At 55.9% G+C, this 22,333-nt stretch overlaps 1 protein-coding gene across 1 annotated transcript in view; it reads left to right on the top strand.

Moving 5' to 3' along the window:
* Nucleotides 1-21,244, top strand: part of ATP2A3 (ATPase sarcoplasmic/endoplasmic reticulum Ca2+ transporting 3) — a 32,544-nt gene extending 11,300 nt beyond the window's left edge. The window contains exons 4-21 of the mRNA XM_081160984.1: nt 23-127; nt 299-437; nt 736-816; nt 905-990; nt 2,530-2,994; nt 4,596-4,684; nt 4,856-4,958; nt 5,895-6,026; nt 6,419-6,544; nt 7,664-7,882; nt 7,994-8,329; nt 10,094-10,314; nt 11,181-11,383; nt 11,974-12,059; nt 15,550-15,683; nt 16,176-16,293; nt 16,823-16,940; nt 19,761-21,244. Of these exons, the coding sequence (XP_081017110.1) occupies nt 23-127; nt 299-437; nt 736-816; nt 905-990; nt 2,530-2,994; nt 4,596-4,684; nt 4,856-4,958; nt 5,895-6,026; nt 6,419-6,544; nt 7,664-7,882; nt 7,994-8,329; nt 10,094-10,314; nt 11,181-11,383; nt 11,974-12,059; nt 15,550-15,683; nt 16,176-16,293; nt 16,823-16,940; nt 19,761-19,792 (2,793 nt within the window). The 3' untranslated portion in view covers nt 19,793-21,244. The remainder of the gene's footprint in view (nt 1-22; nt 128-298; nt 438-735; nt 817-904; nt 991-2,529; nt 2,995-4,595; nt 4,685-4,855; nt 4,959-5,894; nt 6,027-6,418; nt 6,545-7,663; nt 7,883-7,993; nt 8,330-10,093; nt 10,315-11,180; nt 11,384-11,973; nt 12,060-15,549; nt 15,684-16,175; nt 16,294-16,822; nt 16,941-19,760) is intronic.
* Nucleotides 21,245-22,333: the final 1,089 nt, after the last annotated feature.

Genomic DNA, 22,333 nt, shown 5'->3' with positions numbered 1-22,333 from the left:
TCACCAGCTTTGATCCCGGCAGGTCCTGGCCTGCTTCGAGGAGGGCGAGGAGACCATGACAGCCTTCGTGGAGCCCTTGGTCATCATGCTGATCCTTGTGGCCAATGCAGTCGTGGGCGTGTGGCAGGTGGGAGACATGAGGCTGGGGCTGGGCTGCCGGGGGTGACCTCTACCTGGTGCTAGAGTCCTGCAGGTCCTTCTCCTTCCAGCTCCATCCCAACCCCCAAGAATGTCACTCCAAAAGGGTGGCCTGCTGGGGCCAGCAGGGACAGACGGCTGCCTGCCTTGTGTTCTGCAGGAACGCAACGCCGAGAGTGCCATTGAGGCTCTGAAGGAGTATGAACCTGAGATGGGCAAGGTGATCCGCTCTGACCGAAGTGGTGTGCAGAGGATCCGTGCACGGGACATCGTCCCTGGGGACATCGTGGAAGTGGCAGGTACATTGGGGGTCTCATCCTTTCACTATGTGATGCTGGTGAGCCCATCCATCTCTCTGCCCACATCTTTCTGGCTATATACGTAGATCTCTCCAAAGCTCTTTGGCCCAAACCCTGTTGGACAGATGAGACCGTGGGCCAGGGGACAGGGAACAGGGTCCACCTGAGGCATCACAGCTTAGGGCCCTGCCTCCCAGCCCCTGCTTTGGTTCCTGGGAGCCTTTCTGGCTTTCTCAGGAACCTGGGGGGGTGGTGTGTGTGCTCCAAGCCACACTCAGCCAAGCCACTTTCTCCACAGTGGGAGACAAAGTGCCTGCTGATCTCCGCCTCGTTGAGATCAAGTCCACCACGCTGAGAGTGGACCAGTCCATCCTGACAGGTGAGGCCCGAGGCTGGGCTGAGTGGGGGCTGGGTCAGGGGATGGGGGTGTCTTCACTGGGGCTTCATATTTCTGATCCCATGACCAGGTGAATCCGTGTCCGTGACCAAGCACACAGATGCCATCCCAGATCCCAGAGCTGTGAACCAGGACAAGAAGAACCTGCTGTTTTCTGTAAGTCCTTGGGCCTTTGCCTGGACAGTCATAATAAAAAGAATAACACTTAGATGAGTCAGTTAAAGCCCTACAGGAACGAACATCATCAATTATTGGCAATACATACAAATTTATAGTAAAATGATAGTTTGTGTTTACTGAAGGCTGTGACTATATTAATTTATTTAATCATCACAACACCTTCGTTATCTACATTTTCCAGTAAGGAGACAGGCACAGAGATGTTAAGTAAGTAGCCTGAGGTTACACAGCCAGTGAATGGCAGAGCTGGGATGTGGCTTTAGACATTCTGATTCCAGAGCTTTTCCTCTTACCTGCTAGGCTTATCCTGCCTTAATCTGGAGAGGGGTAGAGTTTGCTTATAGTCACTCAACAGAGAATCTTCTAGCAGGGAAGAGGGTCGCTAAAGTGGTCGAGGATGACAGGAACAGTCCATTTCTCCAATGGGAAAACCAACCCTCAAGTCACGACGCCAGGCCCCCCTGGCTCTTCTCAGGGGGAGTGATGGGTTCAGCCCTAGTGGGAGTGATCTGCCCCTGGGGCTTCAGAGGGACTTGACTAGTGACACTCACAGGCTGCCGAGAAATAGCCTGAAGCCGAGCACAGAAGCCACAGGATGGCGCAGGTCAGTGGGCAGTGGCCCAGGGCACCAATGGGCTAGAGAACCTCCCTGGAAGTGAATAGGAATGGAGAAAACGATATTCATCCAGAGCTCTTCCTGGGGACAGCGCCCTGCCTACATGCAGGGAAGCCTTGGGGTGGGGAGGGGACCCTAGGGGCCTGCTCAGGAATCAGCAGCTGTCAGCTAAGGAGCTTTTTAAGGAGGGTGCTCTAGCTAACTGCAGGTCATTTTCTTAGCTGAGGGGCCTGCAGGTGGGGGGCGGGAGCTGCATTGCTCAAGGCAGAAGAGAAGCTGAGGCTGCCACAAGTACCCACCCTCTGTCCAGCCTCAGCACAGTGCCCCTTTCTGAAGGGGTGCTGAGCTATTAGTGTCCCCAGAGCAGCTGTGCCCTGGGCCTCTGTTGGACCATTTTTCAGAAGTGGACGTGGCAGCTCAAGGCTGGCTGGCCTTTAAATACTGGCCCTAAAGTCCTGGCTGCCCAGGACTTTACTGAGGCCTTGGGAATGGATGGACTTAAGGTCAAGTTTTCTGGATTCCTCAGTAAATATTTACCCGTGGTTTATCTGGGATCACAGTCACATTCCTGCGTGACTGCATTGTTGTGACGGGTTGGTGCTGTGCTGTGCTGGTTGATTATACTGTCAACGTTGGCCTGGCGCTTCCTCTGTGCCAGGCCCCGTGCTAGGTACTGGGGGTGTGGCGCTGAACAAAGTCCCTGCCTTCACAGAGCTGGCACTACCATGGGGATAACAGTAATAACTCAATACTACACAGCCGCCTAAGTCCAGGAGCACTAAGTGGCATGGAGAGGAAGAGAGCCAAACGGGGATAAGAGCCCTACCCTGGCCTGAAGGAGTCAGGGTCCTGGGCTCTTGCTGGGATGCTAAACAGCTCTTCCCTTGTCCCTCGGCCAGGGCACCAACATCGCATCTGGGAAGGCAGTGGGTGTGGCAGTGGCCACAGGCCTGAACACAGAGCTGGGTAAGATCCGGAGCCAGATGGCGGCCGTGGAGCCAGAGCGGACGCCGTTGCAGCAGAAACTGGATGAGTTTGGGCGACAGCTGTCCCGTGCCATCTCCGTGATCTGCGTGGCCGTGTGGGTCATCAACATTGGCCACTTTGCCGACCCAGCACACGGCGGCTCCTGGCTCCGAGGAGCCGTGTACTACTTCAAGATTGCGGTGGCCCTGGCTGTGGCCGCCATCCCCGAGGGCCTCCCAGCTGTCATCACTACATGCTTGGCGCTGGGCACACGGCGCATGGCCCGCAAGAACGCCATTGTACGAAGTCTGCCCTCTGTGGAGACCCTGGGCTGCACCTCGGTCATCTGCTCCGACAAGACAGGCACTCTCACCACCAATCAGATGTCTGTCTGCCGGGTGAGTGTCCATAGCCAGCTTGTTGTTGCTGTGTGTTGCTCGGCAGCCTGGGCTCCTTCTCTGGGTCTTTCCCTGGCTCCTTTTGGCTGGGGATGGAGAAGAGAACCTGTAGGATGCCCCATGGTGGGGGACAGATTCAGGTTTTCATGGGGCAGAGGAGCAAAATCTGGCTAGGCATGTGTCACTAGGACCTTTGGGTCACTGTAGAGCCCTGGAAGGTTATTGCCCACCTGTCAACCTCAGTTTCCTCATCTGAAGTTTGGAATGTAAGCTCTGCCCAGTAACCATAAAGGACTCAGGAGAGGGTCAAGTACAGCCCTAGGCATCTGAGCCATGCTGGGGTTGGACCCAGGTTCTATCCCGCTCTACCACGACTCTCTATGCTCCACACCTGTCATCAGATACGCCAGCTCCAGTGACCTGGGGAGAGCCAAGGCAGGAATTATTCATTCCCTGGTACTTGATCCTAGATCCTGGGCCTGCTACCCACGTGCTCCAGGGATTCTGGCTGAGACTCTATCAGGCCCATAGGGCAGAGGGGCGGGTAAGGTGATGGTGAAGGTTGTGGATTTCCCAACCCTGCTCCCACAATCTCCCCACTGGGCTCTGTATCTGAGACCTTAAAGCCTTACTGAAACCCATCGTAGGCCGCCATAGGGGAGAGGGCACCAGGGGCTTGACTGCTTCGCAGCCCCTGACCTGCTAAAATCCCTGGTAGGACTTCATTTGAACAGTGGTCCTTGACTGAAAAGCACAGTACAGGGACATTGTAGAAGTCTTACGTGCTGGATGATGGGCTGAGAATCCTGACTTCTTAGGGGCTGTGCTGGCTGGAGGGCAGCCCCCAGGAGCAGGGAGGAGAGTGCAAAGGAAGGGACATTTATTGAGCACCTGATGGGTGCTGGGCTGGCCAATGGGTGGGAATGTGCAGTGAGGCAGTTTCCAGGAAGCAAGAACCATCTCCCTGGCAGAGCTGGCTGACAGACAGGAAACGGGCTGCCCTGGGAGGGGAGATCCCTCATCTGTGAGATGCACAGGTAGGGGCCGGGTGACCCAATAGGCCCTGCGGGTGGGAGCTCACTGTTTTTGGACACCTTTGGGCAAGAGGGGTCTGTGCCCAAGAACAGGGTGTGTGGATTTCCTCCCTTGGAGTCTAGGAACTCATCTCCTTGAAGGGAAAAGAGGGGCAGCTGGACGCTGATCCCACTTTCTTCCCAAGTTACTGGTGGAGAAACAGGCTCAGGTGCTCAGCCAGAGGTCACACTGCAAGATGGGGAAGGACTCAGGCTTACTGCCTCAGGACAGGGCTCTGTCAAGCTCAGAGCTGCCCCAGAACACTGAAGAGTCTCCTATAACCACTCCGGGGTCTAGAGCAAATGGACAAATCCGAATTGGACACACCAGGGCAGAGCAGAGGGGCCCTGCCTCAACCTGGACTATGTACTCTTACATTGCACCTTTGTGAGCCTATGGGAAGGCCCTTGGCTCCAATGGGGACCCACGGGACCCCAACCTGGGGCCAGGCTTTATTCAGACTGGCTGCCCTGGGGAGGAGGGAGGTGAGGGCCGTCTCCTCATGCCGTTGTGCTCCCCATCCCCAGATGTTCGTGGTAGCCGAGGCAGAAGCCGGTGCGTGCCGTTTGCACGAGTTCACCATCTCGGGTACCACCTACGCCCCAGAGGGCCAAGTGTGAGTGCTGGGCTAGGGGGCATGGGTGGGCGGGGTTTCCTGGTGGCCAGGGCTACGCAGGATGGCTCTGAGAGCGGTCGATGGGCCAGGCCTCCTGGGGGCGGGGCCCAAAGCCTGGGCACATCCCAAGGGCGGGGCCAAGGCCCTCGTACTGACCGCCTGGCTCCTCAGGCTGCAGGGAGAGCAGCCGGTGCGCTGCGGGCAGTTCGATGGGCTGGTGGAGCTGGCGACCATCTGTGCCCTGTGCAACGACTCCGCACTGGACTACAACGAGGTGGGTCCCTGTTCCCTTCTATGATCCCCCTGGTATCCAAGCCCCCAGGACAAACCCTTTTCCCAGAGTCTCAGAGCTCCTAGGAGTAGTGGTACCTGCCCTTCTGGAGTGCCACACCCCAGGAGCACTGCCACCCCCAACACCACTGCCCTCTTTCCCGACTGGATTTGGAAACTTGCCCTGGGCTCTTGGACAGTGGGGAACTGTAATGTAAGGGGCTGAAGGGCCAGGGGTGCCTTGAGGAGCAGGACTAGGGAGGTGTTTAAAGCAGAAGGCACAGCCCAGAAAAGGCCAACAGACCATAACAGCCTGATGTGATTGAGGCATTGAATGCTCTTCCCTGTGGCTGGAGCAGTGGCGTGGAGCATGCAGGAGGCTGCTCCTGTCTGAGGGGAAGAACGTGGTCATAACCAAGTCAGGCCCCATGCCAGGCTGAGGCCAGTAGATAGCCACTGAGAGTTTTAAACGAGGGAGTGATATGGTCGGATTTACATGTGCAAATACCACCCAGGCGTCTGTGTGGAGGACAGGACAGACAGGGCAGAACCGGAGCCACGGAGCCCTATGTGGTCAACCAGGCCAGAGAGATGCTGGCTAGGGCCTCAGGAAGATGGGAGAAAGCATAGGTCGGAGAGAAGCTTAGGAGCCAAAATCCTGGGACTTGGTAACTGGCTGGATGAAAAAGAGGGTAGAGCTTCTGGTTGCTCTCCTGGCTGGGACTGTCACTAAAGTGGCAAATATAGGGAGAGGAGGTGTCCTGCGGGTCCCCAAAGAACAAAGTCCAACAGGCAGCAATTGGACAGGTGGGCTTGGAACTCAGGAGCGAGGTCTCGGCCGGCGGGGCTCCGGGAGGCATTCATGAGCACATGAAAGGTGGTGGAGGCAAGGGACACGTGTGACTCTTCCCCTTACTCTGTGTACCCTGGGCCCCACTAGGCCAAGGGCGTGTATGAGAAGGTGGGAGAAGCCACAGAGACGGCCCTGACTTGCCTGGTGGAGAAGATGAACGTGTTCGACACCAACCTGCAGGTCCTATCCCGAGTGGAACGTGCCGGCGCCTGCAACGCGGTGAGCAGGGTCATGGTGCTTGGGCCACAGGCCACATGGCTGGACCTTCTGGGGCATCCAGAAAAGGGAGCGAGAAGAGCAAAGTCTTAGGAGGCCTCTGGGAGAAGGAAGGAGATCAGACCCTAGTAATACTTGCCTAGGAAGAAAAGAGGAAAAGACTGAGTGTTGTCAAAGACTTGGAGTTGGGAAATGCACAGCATGGTGAGGAATTGGCAACTTTTTAGCATTTCTGGGGCTGAAGAGGGAGTTGGAGGCCTCAAACCCCAGGGTCAGAGGGGGAAAGACACCATCCCACCATAGCAAGAGGCTCTCTATGGGGCTGAGTGGCTGGCGAGAAAGCAGTGAGAGTCACTGCTCTGCCCCTCACCCCCTGACCAGCCTGGTCCCCACAGGTCATCAGTCAGCTGATGCGGAAGGAGTTCACCCTGGAGTTCTCCCGGGACCGGAAGTCGATGTCGGTGTACTGCACGCCTACCCGCCCCGGCCTGGCGGCCCAGGGCAGCAAGATGTTTGTGAAGGTGGGACCTGCCTGCCTGGCCTGGGGCCTCTGTATCCCTGGGGTCCCCTGTGTACCTGGCTTCCAGTCCTCTAAAGAGTCACAGGCTGCAGCTGTGGGAGACGCAGGGCGGTGTGAGGCCCACTGTCAAATCAGTGAATCCAGAACGAGGGTGGCCAGCCTGCCTGGGCGACTGAGAGCAGGCTCCAGACTTGGGGGACATAAAGCCGGGGACAGGAGCTGAGGCCTGCCCCTTGCCATGTCCCAGCTCTGGGCCAAGAGGCACTGCCTCGCCACATTACCCCAGGGGTCACCCGTGCTCCTCTGAGGCCCTCGGTCTCCCCATCTGAATAGCAGGGGTAGGTTGGAAGGGGTCGAAAGCCCTTTGCCTCCGACGGGGGGTGTTGAGATGGTTGGTGCCTGTCTTCCCCCAGAGAGGGAAGGAATCATCCCCATCCCCAGACCTCTACCCACAGCACCTCCTGGGGCTGCTTTGGAACCTGAAGTAGGAAATCAGACCCCTGACTTCTCCCCACAGTGGTGACTTTAGCCCCTTTTAAAATGAAAGGCTTCTGAATGGGGAGCTTGGGCTGCTTTGAAAGCGTGGCAATGCCTGTTGGGGAAAGAGAGAGGCACTGATGGAGTGTTCAGAGGCTATTCCCAGGCATGGGGTGAGGTCCGAGGTGAAATCTCAAGGTCACTGAGGAGCCTACCACCCCCAAGACCACCTTCCCAGAGCCACACCCACCACACACTCAGCATGGCTCTATTTCTGATGCCCAGGCAGGGCCCAGCCTGCCTCCTGCTGAGCCCGCTACAGAATTGGGATCCCAGTAGCACCAGGCTGGCAGGGAGGCAGGGCTGTAAGAGGGCTGCCACCCTAGAACCACCCCTAAAATGCTGCAGCAGTCTTCTCATCACCCTGGCGGCCATGACCCGCCCCCCATTCCCATTGGGTTTTCTCACAGTGGGGCCCACTTGGTTTCCACTCTGAGCTTTCAAAGGATGGATTCTAGCCCTTGCCTTGCTGTGCATTCCCTTGGGTGGCCTTTCCCCATATCTGGGCCTCAATTTCCTCAACTGGTCAGGAGGGAGGGGAGGGGTCCTGACTGATGGAGTTGCCCCCTCCCAAATGCTGCAGGGGGCTCCTGAGAGTGTGATCGAACGGTGCACCTCAGTCCGAGTAGGGAGCCGCACAGTCCCTCTGAACACCACCTCCAGGGAGCAGATCCTAGCCAAGATTCGGGACTGGGGCTCAGGCTCGGACACGCTGCGCTGCCTGGCACTGGCCACCCGGGACGCGCCCCCGAGGAGGGAAGACATGCAGCTGGATGACTGCAGCAAGTTTGTACAGTATGAGGTGGGTGCCAGGCAGGCCCAGGGCCGGAGCATGTGTCTACCTGCAGCAGCTGGGTGAGTGGCAAGCTGATCATGGGCCTAGGCCCCATTGGCACCTACTCCCTCCCTACAGACGGACCTGACTTTCGTGGGCTGCGTGGGTATGCTGGACCCTCCGAGGCCTGAGGTGGCTGCCTGCATCAAACGCTGCTACCAGGCAGGCATCCGTGTGGTCATGATCACAGGGGACAACAAAGGCACGGCTGTGGCGATCTGCCGTCGGCTTGGCATCTTCAAGGACACAGAGGACGTGGTGGGCAAGGCCTACACAGGCCGCGAATTCGATGACCTCAGCCCCGAGCAGCAGCGCCACGCCTGTCGCACAGCCCGCTGCTTTGCCCGAGTGGAACCTGCACACAAGTCCCGCATCGTGGAGTACTTACAGTCCTTTAACGAGATCACTGCCATGGTGAGGCCACAAGACAGGAGCTTGGGGGAGGTGGGGAGGAGTGGGGGGAGCGCTCCCACAAGGCTTGGAAGGAGCAACCGTGAACCCCTGCCTCTGCTTCATTCTTATTTTTTCCAACATTTTGTTAGAAAAAATCTCAACCACAAAGAGAAATTGAAGTAATTTTACAGTGAGAGCCTATATACCCACCATCTAGATTCTACAAATAACATTTTGTTATAATTGCTTTATCGTATACATACCTATCCACCTGTCCATCCTTAATCCATCTTTTCTTAAATGTATCTGAAAGTTGTAGACATTGGTACACTTCGCCCTCACATACTTTAGAATGCATACTTTAGAGAGCAGCGTTTGTGGTTCTTTTTTTTTCCTTTTTAAGGTAAAACTTGCATGCAACGAAATGCACAAAATTTTAAGCATGCCATTCATTTGAGGAGTTCTCACAGATGACACACCTGTGTCATCTAAACCCTTATCAAGATAAGGAGCATTGCCATCAACCCATGAATTTTTCTCATGCTCCTGCCCCTCAGTCCCCTCTCCCACAACAGGTAACCACTGTGCTAATTTTTTCCACCCTTTGGTTGGAAAAAGTTTTGCCTGTCCTAGATTTTCCTATGAATGGAATCATACAGTAGGTACTCCTTTGTGCCTGGCTTCTTTCTGTTGAGATCTATCCATGTTGCTGCGGGTACCACTAAATGTTTGCTTTTTTAATTGTTGAATAGCATTCCATTGTGCGCATGTGCCACAGTTTTTTCATTCTGTGGATGGACATTTGGTTTGGGCCCAGTTTTTGTTCGGTCTCATTCTTGATTGCTGACCTAGTCATCAACACTGATCTCACTTTCGACCTAGACCTCACCCTGACCTGGCCTCTGTTATTAATTTTGACCTCCAGCCTAACCCAGTCCTTCATCTTCACCTTAATCCTGACCTGTGGCTCAGCCTGGACCTGGATAATGAACTGGGAACTAGCCTTGACTTGATTACTTGAAACCTTAGCCTTGACCTTATTTTTGACCTTCACAAAGAAGGTCCTTGACCTTGACCATCTTAATCTGATTCTTTACTTTTAGTTCAGCCCTGATTATGGGCTCTAGTTTTGACTTGGACCTTGACCTGATCCCTGACATTGATCTTGATTTCCCCAACTCAGCACTTTATGTTAACCTCAACTTTGATCTGGCTTCCAATCTTGACTTTGACTGAACTCCAGCTTTGACCATGACATCACTCCTGATATGGACCATAGCCTTGATTTGGCCTTTGACTTTGACTTGACCTCTACCTTAATCTAATTTTTAATCTTGAGCCTGACTGAGTCCAGTCTTGACCCTGACCTTTACCTTGGCTCCAACCTTCACTTACCTGGTCCTTGACCTGGGCCAGAACCTTGACCTCATTCCTGACTCAACCTTAACTTTGTCCTTAACGTCACCTTTATCTTCTACCCTCCATCCAAACTAAATTTTATCCCGCCCTCATTGTTGCCCCACCCTCATGCCCATCCCCACCTCACCATTTCCTCTGACCTTGGGCCTGATCTGCACCCCAACCGTGTCCTCGCCTGCACTCCTTGCCTTCCCTTCAAGCCTCATTCTTGGCCCAGTTTCTAAGCTCGTGACCTCACCATCTGTTCTGTCCAGCTGTCTGCTTCCTTGGGGACATCCCCTAAGCTTGGGGATAGGCTGAATTGAGGGGAATTGGGGAGGTAGAGGGAACTTTCTCAGGTGTGAACCCACCTAACCTGGCCTCCAGACTGGAGATGGGGTGAACGACGCCCCAGCCCTGAAGAAAGCAGAAATCGGCATTGCCATGGGCTCCGGCACAGCTGTGGCCAAGTCGGCAGCAGAGATGGTACTGTCAGATGACAACTTTGCCTCCATTGTGGCTGCAGTGGAGGAAGGCCGGGCCATCTACAGCAACATGAAGCAATTCATCCGCTACCTCATCTCCTCCAATGTCGGCGAGGTCGTCTGGTGAGGCCCTGCGCTCCCTCTTCCCAGCCCTCCACGCCAGCTCTGCATCCCTGAGACCAGGGAAACACCTGTTCCTGGGATGGGCTGCAGGGATGGAGGGACATATGACTTGCCCTGGCTGAGGCCTTATAGGGTCCCACCTCAGGCTGACCAGTAAGGGGACACCTTGTCATTCTCAAGGCCCTGGTGTACCCCAGCCCCCAAGGAGGTGCCTGAAAAGTCCTGTGTCATCCCTCCAGCCCTAACCTTCCCACTTTCAGTCATGCAAGATAGGAGGACAGGCCCCACTTTTGGGCAGTAATGTGTTTGTGTGTGTCCATGTAGTGTGCACACAGTTATGTGTGCACAAGGTGTGTGTGCCTCAGTGAGAAGTGTGTGTATGTGTGTGCACATGTGTTCTGTTGCATCTTTGGGGGCATGCAAGCACAGGGATTTGTGTAGGTGTGTACACACTTAGGTTCGCTGTGAGTGATGATTGTGGGAAATGGCGAGCACATGTTTGCCTGAACACATAAATTGTTGCATCTCTGCATGTGGGGCAAGTGCATAGGTGTTTGCTTGTGTTTGTCTGATTATGTGGCCTGTGCTGGATCTTTGCTCATGTCTGTGAACAAATGTATATATGCTTGGGCATGCACTGTCCAGTGCGTGCCCTGAAGAGGACCATGTCCTAAACAGCAGATGGGTTCCAAACTCCGGAGCTGGGACTGGAGGAGGCAGGGTGCCCAGCGTGAGGCAGAGCTGTGTACACACACCTCTCACTTGTGCACACACGTCAGAACTAGCAGGGTGAGGCGAGGCTGCTGAGGAGAGCAGGAGCTGAGCCTTCCATTAGCGGGGGCTAGAGCCTATGACTCTGGTTCCAGCATCTTCCTCACGGCAATTCTGGGCCTGCCTGAAGCCCTCATCCCTGTGCAGCTGCTCTGGGTGAACCTGGTGACGGATGGCCTACCTGCCACAGCCCTGGGCTTCAACCCTCCAGACCTGGACATCATGGAGAAGCTGCCCCGGAACCCTCGCGAGGCCCTCATCAGTGGTTGGCTCTTCTTTCGATATCTGGCTATTGGAGGTAAGCAGGGGATCCCAGTCATCACTGGGGTTCCAGGAGTTTCCTAAGACCCTGTATCAGTTAGGCTTGCAGACTGCAGACAGTATGACTCAGACTGGCTTGTGCCAAAAGAAACTGTGTGGGTTCATCCAACTGAAAAGACTAGAGCATGCTTCAGGCATGGCTGGATCCAAGCCGCAGATAGTAGCACTGGCATATTTTGGCTCTGCCTCAGCTCCACTCTCAGGCGGGTACCTCTTGTGATGGCAGAGTGGCTGCTGCAGCTCCGGCCTTCTTGCTTATTCCATTACAACCCCAAATTCAACAGAAGAAAGGGCCTGTTACCATACTACTCCCTCAGTAGTATGGTAAAAGTCTCAGGCCTGTCCTCATTGGCCCACATTGGGTTACCTACTTATCTCTTAGCCAGTCACTGTGGCCAGGGGTGTGACATGCTGATTGCCAGTCAGGACCCACCACTGGCACATGTGGCCTAGAGAGGGGGAGGGTGGTTCCCTGACAGAAATTCCGGGAATTATTAGGAAGGGGGAATATTTGCCAGAAAACCACAGTTGTCCATTATAGCTGGTTTCCTCCTGTTCTCCCTGCAGTGTACGTTGGACTGGCCACAGTGGCTGCCGCCACCTGGTGGTTCCTGTATGATGCTGAAGGACCTCACATCACCTTCTACCAACTGGTAAGCGAGTGACAGCCAGGGAGCCTGTTGGGGTTATTTCTGAGGTGGACCTCACAGCCAGGTTGGAGTTAACCCTGTGGTTGGCCCACGGCTATCCCTCCCCACCCCCATTCACACATAGAGGCATTCACCACCTGAGCAGCCACACTAGAAGCCACGGGAAACCTAGAGAGAGCAGCGGGGCCCCCGAGCCAGACAAGAGGCTACTCCCTCCCCCAGTCATTTAGTTAGTGGGGACCAAGGGGCGTAACTGCCCACGAGTGTCCTACCTTTATTGAGGAACCCCTTAAACATTGAAGGCTCAGAAAGATGAGCCCCTAAATGGTGGAACTTCAGGCAGAGGGTCAAACTGAGGAAATCAGGAATCTGCCCGTCTCCCCCCAACCCCCATAACCAGCATGTTTCTCGGGGAAGGGACCCATTGACCTCTTGAAGTCACCTGGCTGGCAGGTGCCCTCCATGGGGCTGTCAGTTCAGCACAGCTCTGGAAGCGAGCAAGGAGACCTCTCAGCATCTGTCTGTCAGTCTGTCCCTCTGTCTGAGCGGCCAGTATATCTCCTTTGCTTACATGAGCCTTCTCGGTGGTTCTGCAAAGCCAGTTGTGGGTTTGTCATTTAAAACTCAGAGCTGCAGGGATGCAGGATTTTCTTCTGTGTTTGCTACTTTCCTATACAGATAGAAGAACTCGCAGGAAGACCCTGACTTCTTGCCCCATCCCTGGGAGAGTCAGGGGACTGCCCTGAGGGCAGTGTGAAGGCTGGGTTACCATCACTGGCCACCTCCCCCCGGGAGCATCTGATTTCAGGGGTTCTACAATGTTCAAATCTAGGCTGAAGCTGTCCAGGGACGCTTTCCTTGGCACCTACCAGCCCTCAAGCTCGTGGAGGGCATAGGCCCGGCTCTCACCCCAGAGGCTGGTGCTCCCAGCCCTCAGCAGATGCTCAGGCCAGCCTCAGGCACCTCAGCTAATTCAACACCAGTGGGAACAGCAGGGTGGAGATGGGGCTGTGCTGACCATCCCTCGGCTACCTTCTTCCAGCCCCATCTTTATTACCTTCCTTTATACTTTATACTGCAGATTCCAAATCTCCAAGGACCTTCTGACCCCAGTCCCATATATTCAGTTGGCTCTCCCCTCTGGGATATCCTGCAGACCCATTACACTCACCAAGTCCAAAATCAAGTCTATCTCCTTTCCCCCAAACAATCTCTCTCTTCCATCCCCATCTCAGTTTCACTGCCAGCCTGTCACCCAAGCCAGGCACATACTACCAGTCAATCTCTAGTCCCCTTGGTGCCACCTTCGCAATGGTCCTCCAGTCATCCCATTTCTCATTTATCCACTTGGTCAAGTAATGGCTGCTAGGCACTGACTGTGCCAGGCACAGATTACTAGGGCTACGGCAGTGACGGAGCAGGTGGAGTCCCTGCAAAGAGCTGTAGTCTGATGAGAGCCATGGAAATGGACAGTCACATTTCGAGGTGGGAATCACTTCAGCAGAGAAAAGGCAGGTGGCTGTGGGACTCAAAGGTGGTCAAGGGTTAGACCTAAGGTAGAACTTTCAGCTGTAGTTGTTGGGGTTTCTAGAGAGGAGCCCAGAGCCCCATGGTTCCTGGAATAAGCTGCCAAAGAGCAGCACCGTGGTTCAGAGCACAGAGCACGAAGCCTGGATCCAGCCCAGGTTCACCCCCTGGTTCTACCACATGCTAGCTGTGTGACTTTGGACAGGCTATTCAACCTCTCTGTTGGTATCCTCATCAGTAAAATGGATAACAGTCCCTATCTCATAGCACTATGGAGAGGATTAACTGAGTCACTACTTATAAAGTGTTTAAACCCACAGGGCACATAGCAAAAGATATGTAAGTGTTGATTGAGTTCATGAAACCCAGAGGGGCCTTACAGGAGAAGGTAAATGGGAAATAGCCAGGGAGACAGAGGGAAGGAGTAGGCAGAGCAGTGGCTTCACCCAAAGAAAGAGGCCACCACTTCCACAGGGGCTCCCTGTGACCAATGAGGCAGAGTTGCAGTCCTGAGCACCTTCTAATAAAACAAGTCAGGAGGCCTCACCGTGACCTATGACCTGGGTATAATGCATGTGTGGCAGGTGCTCACTGGTGGAACCCAGATTGTCTGACCAGGGCAGGGTGTTTATGGCAAGAACAATAGATCTATTGAAACATCTCCATGTGATGCTGTTCAGATTTCTTCCCTGTGCACGTGCAGAAGGATCTGAGCATGCATGTGCCCAGTGGGAGGTGCGCACTGCATGTGTGTGTACATGTACACACAGGCCGCTACAATCTGGCCGGAGCATTTGGTCCTCTTGGCCACTGGGTGGGTTCAAAGTTCATGGTCAGCACCAAATAAAAACATGCACTTGTCTCAAATCCTAGAGCTTGCTCTTTGGAGAAAATCCTGCTGTTGATTTACGTAACGCTTTCCATCTTTTTATTAAACTAAAAAATCCAGCCAGGCCATATACAGTCTTTTATAATTTTTCATCCTGCATGAAAGAAGGGGAAATTGCCAGCAGCCCTTTCTGGCTGGTAGAGTCACCTCACCTGTGGTTATGCTCTGTGGAAAAATGGACGTCAGGCAGCCAGTCATTTTACAGGTTTCTCTTCGAGGGTTATTCTCACAGCATGTGGCCCCAGGTTCTAAACCCTTAGCTCAAAAAAATCTCTGAGTTCAGATGAGACTCCAGAGGACAAATTTGTGTTACGGACAGCGGAGCTGTTTAATGGTCTCGCGTGTTCACCCGCGTCCCCTGGTGCAGAAGGGAACGGGCCAAGTTCTCACGCGTGGCCTTGGGTCTGCGTCTTCTCACAGCAGATTCTGTGAACGAGCTTTCAGGGTGGGAAGAAAACTCCCCTGTGGCTGCGGGGGTGACGGCCACTTCCTCACCCACCCTGAGAGCTTCCGTTGATTACGAAGAAGGCAGGCAGGGAGATGGTGTCTGGCAGTTCATTAGCTCGTGTCAAAAGCAACAGGCCGGCCTGGCAGGGCCCAGTTTCAGTGGTGGAAATGGAGGGAGGCATGAGTGGAAGCTGATGGAATAGTGCTGAGTGGGGCCCGTGTAGCCCTCGTCTTCTGCCCACCAGAAGTGAATTCTGTTCAAGCGTAATTCTACTGGTTTTCGTAGTTACTTACTCAGTGTTCTCAGGTCACCCCCCCCCCCGGACTTGCCCTCTGACCCCAGGGCCCCGTGCTATCCTTCCCAGCCTAATGCCAGCCGCTCTCTCTGTCCCACCGGACCCCTGCCCCAGAGCAGCCTGCCCCTCTTCCTGGCATAGTGCTGGCCACCTGCCCCCATCCTGGGCGAGCACCCTTCCCTCCACCCACCCTGTGGCAGCGCGTCGTTGACCGGTCGTTTCGAGTCCTCAGATGTGGGCCCGGGGTGGAGTGAGGCTTCCTTCTTCCCACACACCAGCGCCTTCCTGACCGCTGTTCTCCCCGACCCCACCTGACCCCACCACGTACCCTCAGAGGAACTTCCTGAAGTGCTCTGAGGACAACCCGCTCTTTGCCGGCGTTGACTGCGAGGTTTTCGAGTCACGCTACCCCACGACCATGGCCTTGTCTGTGCTGGTGACCATTGAAATGTGCAACGCCCTCAACAGGTGAGCTGGGCAGAGGGGCCTGGAGCTGGGGGTGAGGGCATGGGGCTGAGGCTTACGAGTAGGGCCCAGAATTGGGGTTAGAGGTGTCCAGTGTGCAGTAGGAGGGCTAGGGGGGTCCAGGATTGGGGTCTGAGGGTCAGGGATTCCAGGGCTGGGTCTGAGAGAGGGGTCCAGAGAGAGTTCTAGGAGTCAGTGGGGGCCACAATTGAGATCCAGGAGACAAAGGAGGCCAAGATTGGGGTCTGAAGAAATAGAGGGGCCAGGATTGGGTTTGAGAGACAGAGAAAGGGGGCCAGGCCTCTGAGGGTTGAGTGGGCAGCAATGACACACCCCTTCCAGCTGCACTGGCCTCCCAGAAGTGCTCCAGTCCTTAGGGACCTGCTGAGGCTCCGGCCACGCCCTGCACCTCCACATGGGGGGGTGGTAGATGGGTGCCCACAGCAGAGCCTGCCTGCATCCTGACCCAAGGTGAGCACCCTGTGTCCTTGGCAGCGTCTCAGAGAACCAGTCGCTGCTGCGGATGCCGCCCTGGCTGAACCCCTGGCTGCTGGCAGCTGTGCTCATGTCCATGGCCCTGCACTTCCTCATCCTGCTCCTGCCGCCCCTGCCCGTGAGTCAGAGCCCCGCCCTACTCCCCTTCTCTAGCTCCTGGGGTGACAAGGCCCCAGTCCCCTGATACACAGCCCAGGGCTGGTGGCTGGGCCTTTCTGGGCCCCTTTGCAGTGGGAACCCCTGGAGGTCTGGGAAAGGGGGAAGGCTGAGATGTTCACCGCATGGGGCCTGCGCTCGGACCATGACAAGCCACCATCCTCCAGATGTGTCCCCACTTCAGGAGCCCCCAGACATGGGGAACAGAAGAGGTGGGGAATCTCTCAAGGCTGGGGCTGGGGGAAAGACTGCTCTCTTACCTGGTGCAAAATCTCTCCCACTTCCCAGCAGGACCAATGGGATCTGGTTCTATGGGTATGCGCTGGGGAGGGCATTTCAGGCAGAGAAAAGGGGGAAACAGATATCCAGAGGTGGGACCTCAGGGGGAGTCCTGGACATCCTTATAGAGAGTCCCCTGTAGCCTGGGTGGATGAAGCCGGTGGACTGCAGGGCACTGGACAGCCCTTCCTTTAACCAAACCTCCCCCACAGCTCATTTTCCAGGTGACCCCACTGAGTGGGCGCCAGTGGGTGGTGGTGCTCCAGATATCTCTGCCTGTCATCCTGCTGGATGAGGCCCTCAAGTACCTGTCCCGGAACCACGTGGATGGTAAGTGGGAGGCCCCAGCCCCTCCCAACCTGCCCACCTCTGCTACCAGGCTGCAGGGAGCCAGGGCCAGCATCAGCCTCTGCGTCTGTGGGGGCAGGTGCTTTCGAGTCATCAAGTGGAGGACATGAAGGGGCCCTGATGTCTGTGACCCAAGGTGTCTGCAGAGTTTGGGGCCCTGGGCTCACCAGACAGCCAGTGGGAGCACTGCTCAGAGCCACTCTGCCTTGCTCACCTCACTGCTACCAACCCTGCATGGCCAGGCTCGCTGTGCCCTCCCCTGGGACCTGGCTGGTAACTTCTCTGAACTCAGCCTGTCTTTAGGCATTCTCAGGACAGTCTCCCAGGCATAGAGTGGGCAGCCGCTGACCTCTCAGACCCCAGAGCACACCGGATTGGCCTCTTTGGTGTCACCTTGTGGGTGGGTAGAGGGGTGGTTCTCTGTTTCTGAATTCACAGCTCTAGGTCTACCTTAACCCAGGAATGGAGGACAGGGTGTCAGGGGTTAGGGTGGGGGCAGGTGTAGAGGAGTAGCCTGGGGCATGGCGCCCACCTGCCTGCTTCTGCCCAAGGGCCTCAGAGTGTGGGTGATCTTCCCTGCAGCATCGGCTTACTCTCAGAGCAGCACGGAAAGGGAGGAAGCAGGGGAGAGAAATTCCTGGTTCCTAGGAGTTGGAGCCAAGGAACTAGCCCCTTGGCCAGACTGCTACAGAGGCCTGAGTTAGACCTAGCCATGTCTGAGGCCTGAGCTGGGGCAGCTGGGTCCCTGAGGACCACCTCTAGCAGGAATGTGTCCCTGCCCCAGGGGAGAGTGCCTGAGGGCTATAAATAGATCCTGTGCCTGTCATTCCACTGGAGCCAAGGCATTCAAGCGGCCCCATCTCCCACGATGGCCAGGCCTCCTGGGTACTGCAAATATTTAATTTTATTAAAAAGGCCAAAACAAGTTGTCCTTTTCTCTGAGAAGCTGACCCATCACAGATCTGTCTAGAGGGCGACCTGGCACATGGGGGGTGAGGGGGCGCATGAGGGTGGAGGTGGGTACTCAGACAAAGCATTCCTGTTGAAGCTGGCAGGTGGGGTAGGAGGAGCTGTACAAGCCTCTCTGCCCCTTGCGTGGTTCTTTGTGGCCTGCTCTCTGTGGACACACCTGGGGAGGTAAAGATAGGGAAATGGGTTTGTGGCCTGAAACTCTATCCACCGGAGCCCAAGGCATCCCCAGCTCTGGCCGGAGCACAGGGGTGGTTCACCAGGAAATCCTCCGGCCAACCTTGACCGCACTGACTCACCTGTGAAGCCATACCTTATAGGGATGGGGCTGGCTTGGGCAGCTTCTCTGTCTTCCTCAAAAACCTTCCCCAAATGGCCACAGCTGCCAAGGGTGGTTCAGCACATTTTCTTGACAGAGCTTAAAGGTGAGAAATTTCTCAGCCAATAGGAAAAGTCTGTGTCTTGGGCACTGTCCAGCACTGGCTGTTGGAGTGAAGGATTCTGGGCCCAGGCAGAGGGAGCAGGGCCCCTGGCAAGATGGGACAGATTGGGAATAATTGGAGCCAGCTGGATGAGCATGGTTTGGCGTCTCTGGTGGGGCTGGAGCTTGGAGTGCAGGGTAGAGAGGTGCGTCCAGAGGTGCGGCAAGGCCTCAAATGCCAAGATAAGGACCCTGGATGTTACCCTCAGGGCAATGGGAGCCACAGAGGGTGGACGCATGGGAGGGACTGGGATGAAGATAGAGGACAGATGGGATGGGGTGAGACTAAAGGCAGGGAGGCTGGTGAGCCCTGTTGAGCTGGTCAGGGAAGGAGACACTGATTGAAGCCCAGGGTGAGCTAGTCCCAGGCAACAGCTCTACCTCCACCATTAACCTGAGATGTTGACCATGGTCCCGGAGAGATTTGGCTTTAAAAGGTGGTGCCCTGCTGTCGCTAGAAGCCCAGACAGCTCTGCCTTGTGCGGCTGCAGTCCCTGGGGCCTCCTAAAGCCGACGGGGCGGGGGTGAGAGAAGGGACCCTGTTACGTTCCCAAGCCAGTCTGGTGGCCTTTTAGGGAAGTTTTGCTGAGGCCTGATGCTCATGGCTTCCCCGTGGTTTATGAGGGATGTGTCCTGGGGAGAACTGTGGACCCTGGGTCAACCCCAGGGGTCGGGGGGATCCTCTTGCCCCACCCCCTGGCTCTCCCCAGGCATGGCTGAGCAACTGTCAGGTAGAGGCCCATGGGCTGGGCTGAGGGGAAGGGAAGCCTGGAGAGGCTGAGTGGGGACAGATCTGGGAGGGTCCAGGATCCGAGGCAGGCTGGCCCTTTTTTCTGAGGGCAGTGGGGACCCATCGAAGGGGCTGGTGGGCTGGATTTGTGGTGTGATGCCAGGGGCAGGATGTGTTGGTGAGGTGAGATGGTGGCTGAGGGCAGGGCTGAGAGGCCTTGAGGCCCGGGGACTGCTGAGAGAGAGGAGCTTGTGAGATGTGGGTGGTGAAGTCCACAGGCCTGGGTCTGCGGGGTAGAGGAGGAGTCAAGGATGCCATGGTACCTAGACTTCATGATGCTGGACTGTGGTTCTTAAAACTAAAAACAAGAAGAGACAATGCGTTCGGGCGGGCTGGGGGGTTGAGGGGACACGTGGAGTGCAGAAGGCCGGGGACATCCCAGGGAATGTGTTCAGGCAGCAACTGGATACGTGGCCTGCAGTTCAGGAGATGCAGAGGGGCTGGGGGTCCACAGTGATGCTGTGGGAGAAGGGGGCTGTCGAGGGAGAAACGGCGGATGGAAAGGCCAGGAGGAGCCAGCCTGGATGTGTACTCTCATCACACATCCGAACATGTTCTCCAGTTTTTCTTCCAGAAGAAAAAGACCAGAAGTGAGTGCTGGGAGCAGAGGGGAGTCTCCAGCGTGGACCTCAGACTGATGGTGCCCAAGCATCTGCCCCACTCCCCGCCCTGCCACCACGCTGGCCTGCTTGCTCGCTGAGCCCTATGAGGCTGGAACGGCCACCCCCAGTCCTGGTCCCACGGTTGTTGTCCCCTCTTCCGTCTGCCTGGGGGCTCTGTACTTCGCGTCTCCAGGACTCTCCTGGAAGTTTGCCCCTAATGCTCTGGCCTGGGAGGGGCCTGCCCAGAAGCCAGAGCTGGTGGCCCATCCCAAGACGCAGAACTCTGCACCCCCAATTCCAGGAGCACCTCTGGAGCCTGCTCTCCCTTGCTGGGAGGCTGGGCATTTCCTTGGTGACAAGCGTCTCTGTATTGAAAGAGGACTCCTGGAGGCCACTCTCTTGGGCTGTGACTTCTCGCTCGGTGCCTGGTCTGGGACCTGGTCAGCTGGGGGTAGAAGGGGGACATCTGGGCCCAGCTGTGCGCAGCAAGGGCAGGCAACCCCCCACGCACTCTGCTCTGCTTCCACAAAGTCGGCTCATGAGGGCTTAAGCCTATTTCTGTTTATATGTGCAGGGAGTTGAAGGGTCAGAGAGAGACAGGAGTGGGGGAAGGAGGCCAGGCAAGGTTCTCCTTTCCTGGGAGACAGCCAGCCTGCCTGCCTCTGCTTGGCTTACTCCTGGACTCGGGTTCTCCTAAGCAGATGACGCATGTCCTCTCGGTGCTGCCTTGTCTACCAAGCAGGGGCTGGATTTGACCTCTGCGTGCCTGGCAGCTGAAACCCCAGACATCCCTGGGTCCCTGACAACTGTGCCCATGCCCAGCATCTCATGATCTGCACGGCTGGGTGACTCCCAGTCTCTGGACTCTTGGCCTCACTCTTTGCCCCCAACCCCACACATCGTGAGCAGAAGGGATGTTGCTTAGGGTGGCTAGTTACGCAAGGGCACTTTCCCTCCCTCCTGTCTTGCTGGAGGAACACATGTCCATGTGGATCATGTCAGAGGATAGGAAAAGCATCTGATTGACAGAAATGTTCTTTTAACTCAGCTTTTGCCCCTTTGGCAAAAATTAGTTGTAGAAGAAAGCAGTGAGTAAATGACTGTGTCCTCTCCCTTCGTACAGAGTGTACATAGTGATTATTTTATATGTAAATCAAAACTCACTTTTCCACCCTGGTCCCCAGAATCTAAGCCCCTCGGTCCACCCTGCAGACAAGTGGGCTCCAGGTTCTGTGGCTCCTTCCCCACCTCTCCCCCCCCTCGCGCAGGTTCTGGAGGGGCTGAGAGATGCAGAGTTGCGTCTGGTCCCCCTGGTGCCAGCAGACATTGTCTGCTGCTTTTCTGCTAGGGAGAAGGGAGATCTTACGGGAGGGGGTGAGGGCAGAACCCTGTACCCACTGCTGACATGCAGTTTGGTAGAGAAATAAAGGTTGAGTGCCTAGAACACCGGAGGACCCTCAGTGTCTTTGTTCCTGGACGTGATCCCACCATCTGCTCTCTCGGTGCCTACCTGGGGTCCCCCACCCCAGAAAACCTGAGTGAAGGACTGGGGCTCCCACATTGCCAGCCAGCCAGGGATCCTTGTCTTCCTCTGAAACCAGGTTCCGGAGAGGCACTGACTTCCAGGCCACACCAGGAAGAGGGACCGTGCCAGCCAGGGATCCTTGTCTTCCTCTGAAACCAGGTTCCGGAGAGGCACTGACTTCCAGGCCACACCAGGAAGAGGGACCGTGCCTGCTCCTCCCAGGGACAGCACTTCACAGTTTGAGCATGTGTCCAAAGCCCTTTACACAAATCACAATTCACATGTCACCACTGAGGAAACTGAGGCTGGGAGGGGTTCAGAACTTGGCCTGGGGCACTGGGCCTGGAGCCTATTGGGGCCCCCAGGCTTGGCTGTTCTGTAGGTTCTGTGTCTCCCTGAGTTTCTCTCACTGTTTCCCTCCCCTCCTCGAACCCTGAGATGCTATCCACTTCTTTCCTTTCTCAGCCCACCTCAAATATGCCTCCCCAGGACTTCCCCCAGCTCACACTGCCTGGAGATGAACTGACGCGCCCAGTGGCCCTGCCCCCTGAGGAGGGTCCCTGGAAAGGGAATAGCCTATTCCCCTTGTTACCCTCCAGAGGGGAGACTCACTAATGCAGGTTCTGCATCTTCAGCTGCCCTGGGAAGGGAATGCAGGTGCTGCCCACAGGACCAGAGGCAGGACTGACCACATAGTTTGCGGGGCTCAGTGGGGAATGAAAATGTGGAGTCCCTCGTTGAAAAATTAAGAATTTCATAACTGACAGCGGAGCAGTAAACCAAGCACAGGGCCTTTCTGAGCACGGGGCCCCAGGCCACTGCACGGGTCACACATCCATGAAGCCAGCTGTGACGGCAGGAGACAGGGCCCATCCTCAGGAGCTCCCAGGGTTTAGCTGGGGTGGGGGTGGGGGGCAGGATTTAGTACATAGGACCAGGGGAGGGCAGAAGGGCCATCTAGAAAACCTCTCAGACCACAAAAACCTTTCCATCATCTCCAGGATCCTC

This window comes from Miniopterus schreibersii (genome assembly GCF_964146895.1).
Source record: "Miniopterus schreibersii genome assembly, chromosome: 16".
NCBI lineage: Eukaryota > Metazoa > Chordata > Mammalia > Chiroptera > Miniopteridae > Miniopterus > Miniopterus schreibersii.
This window is presented reverse-complemented; position numbering and strand designations above follow the sequence as displayed.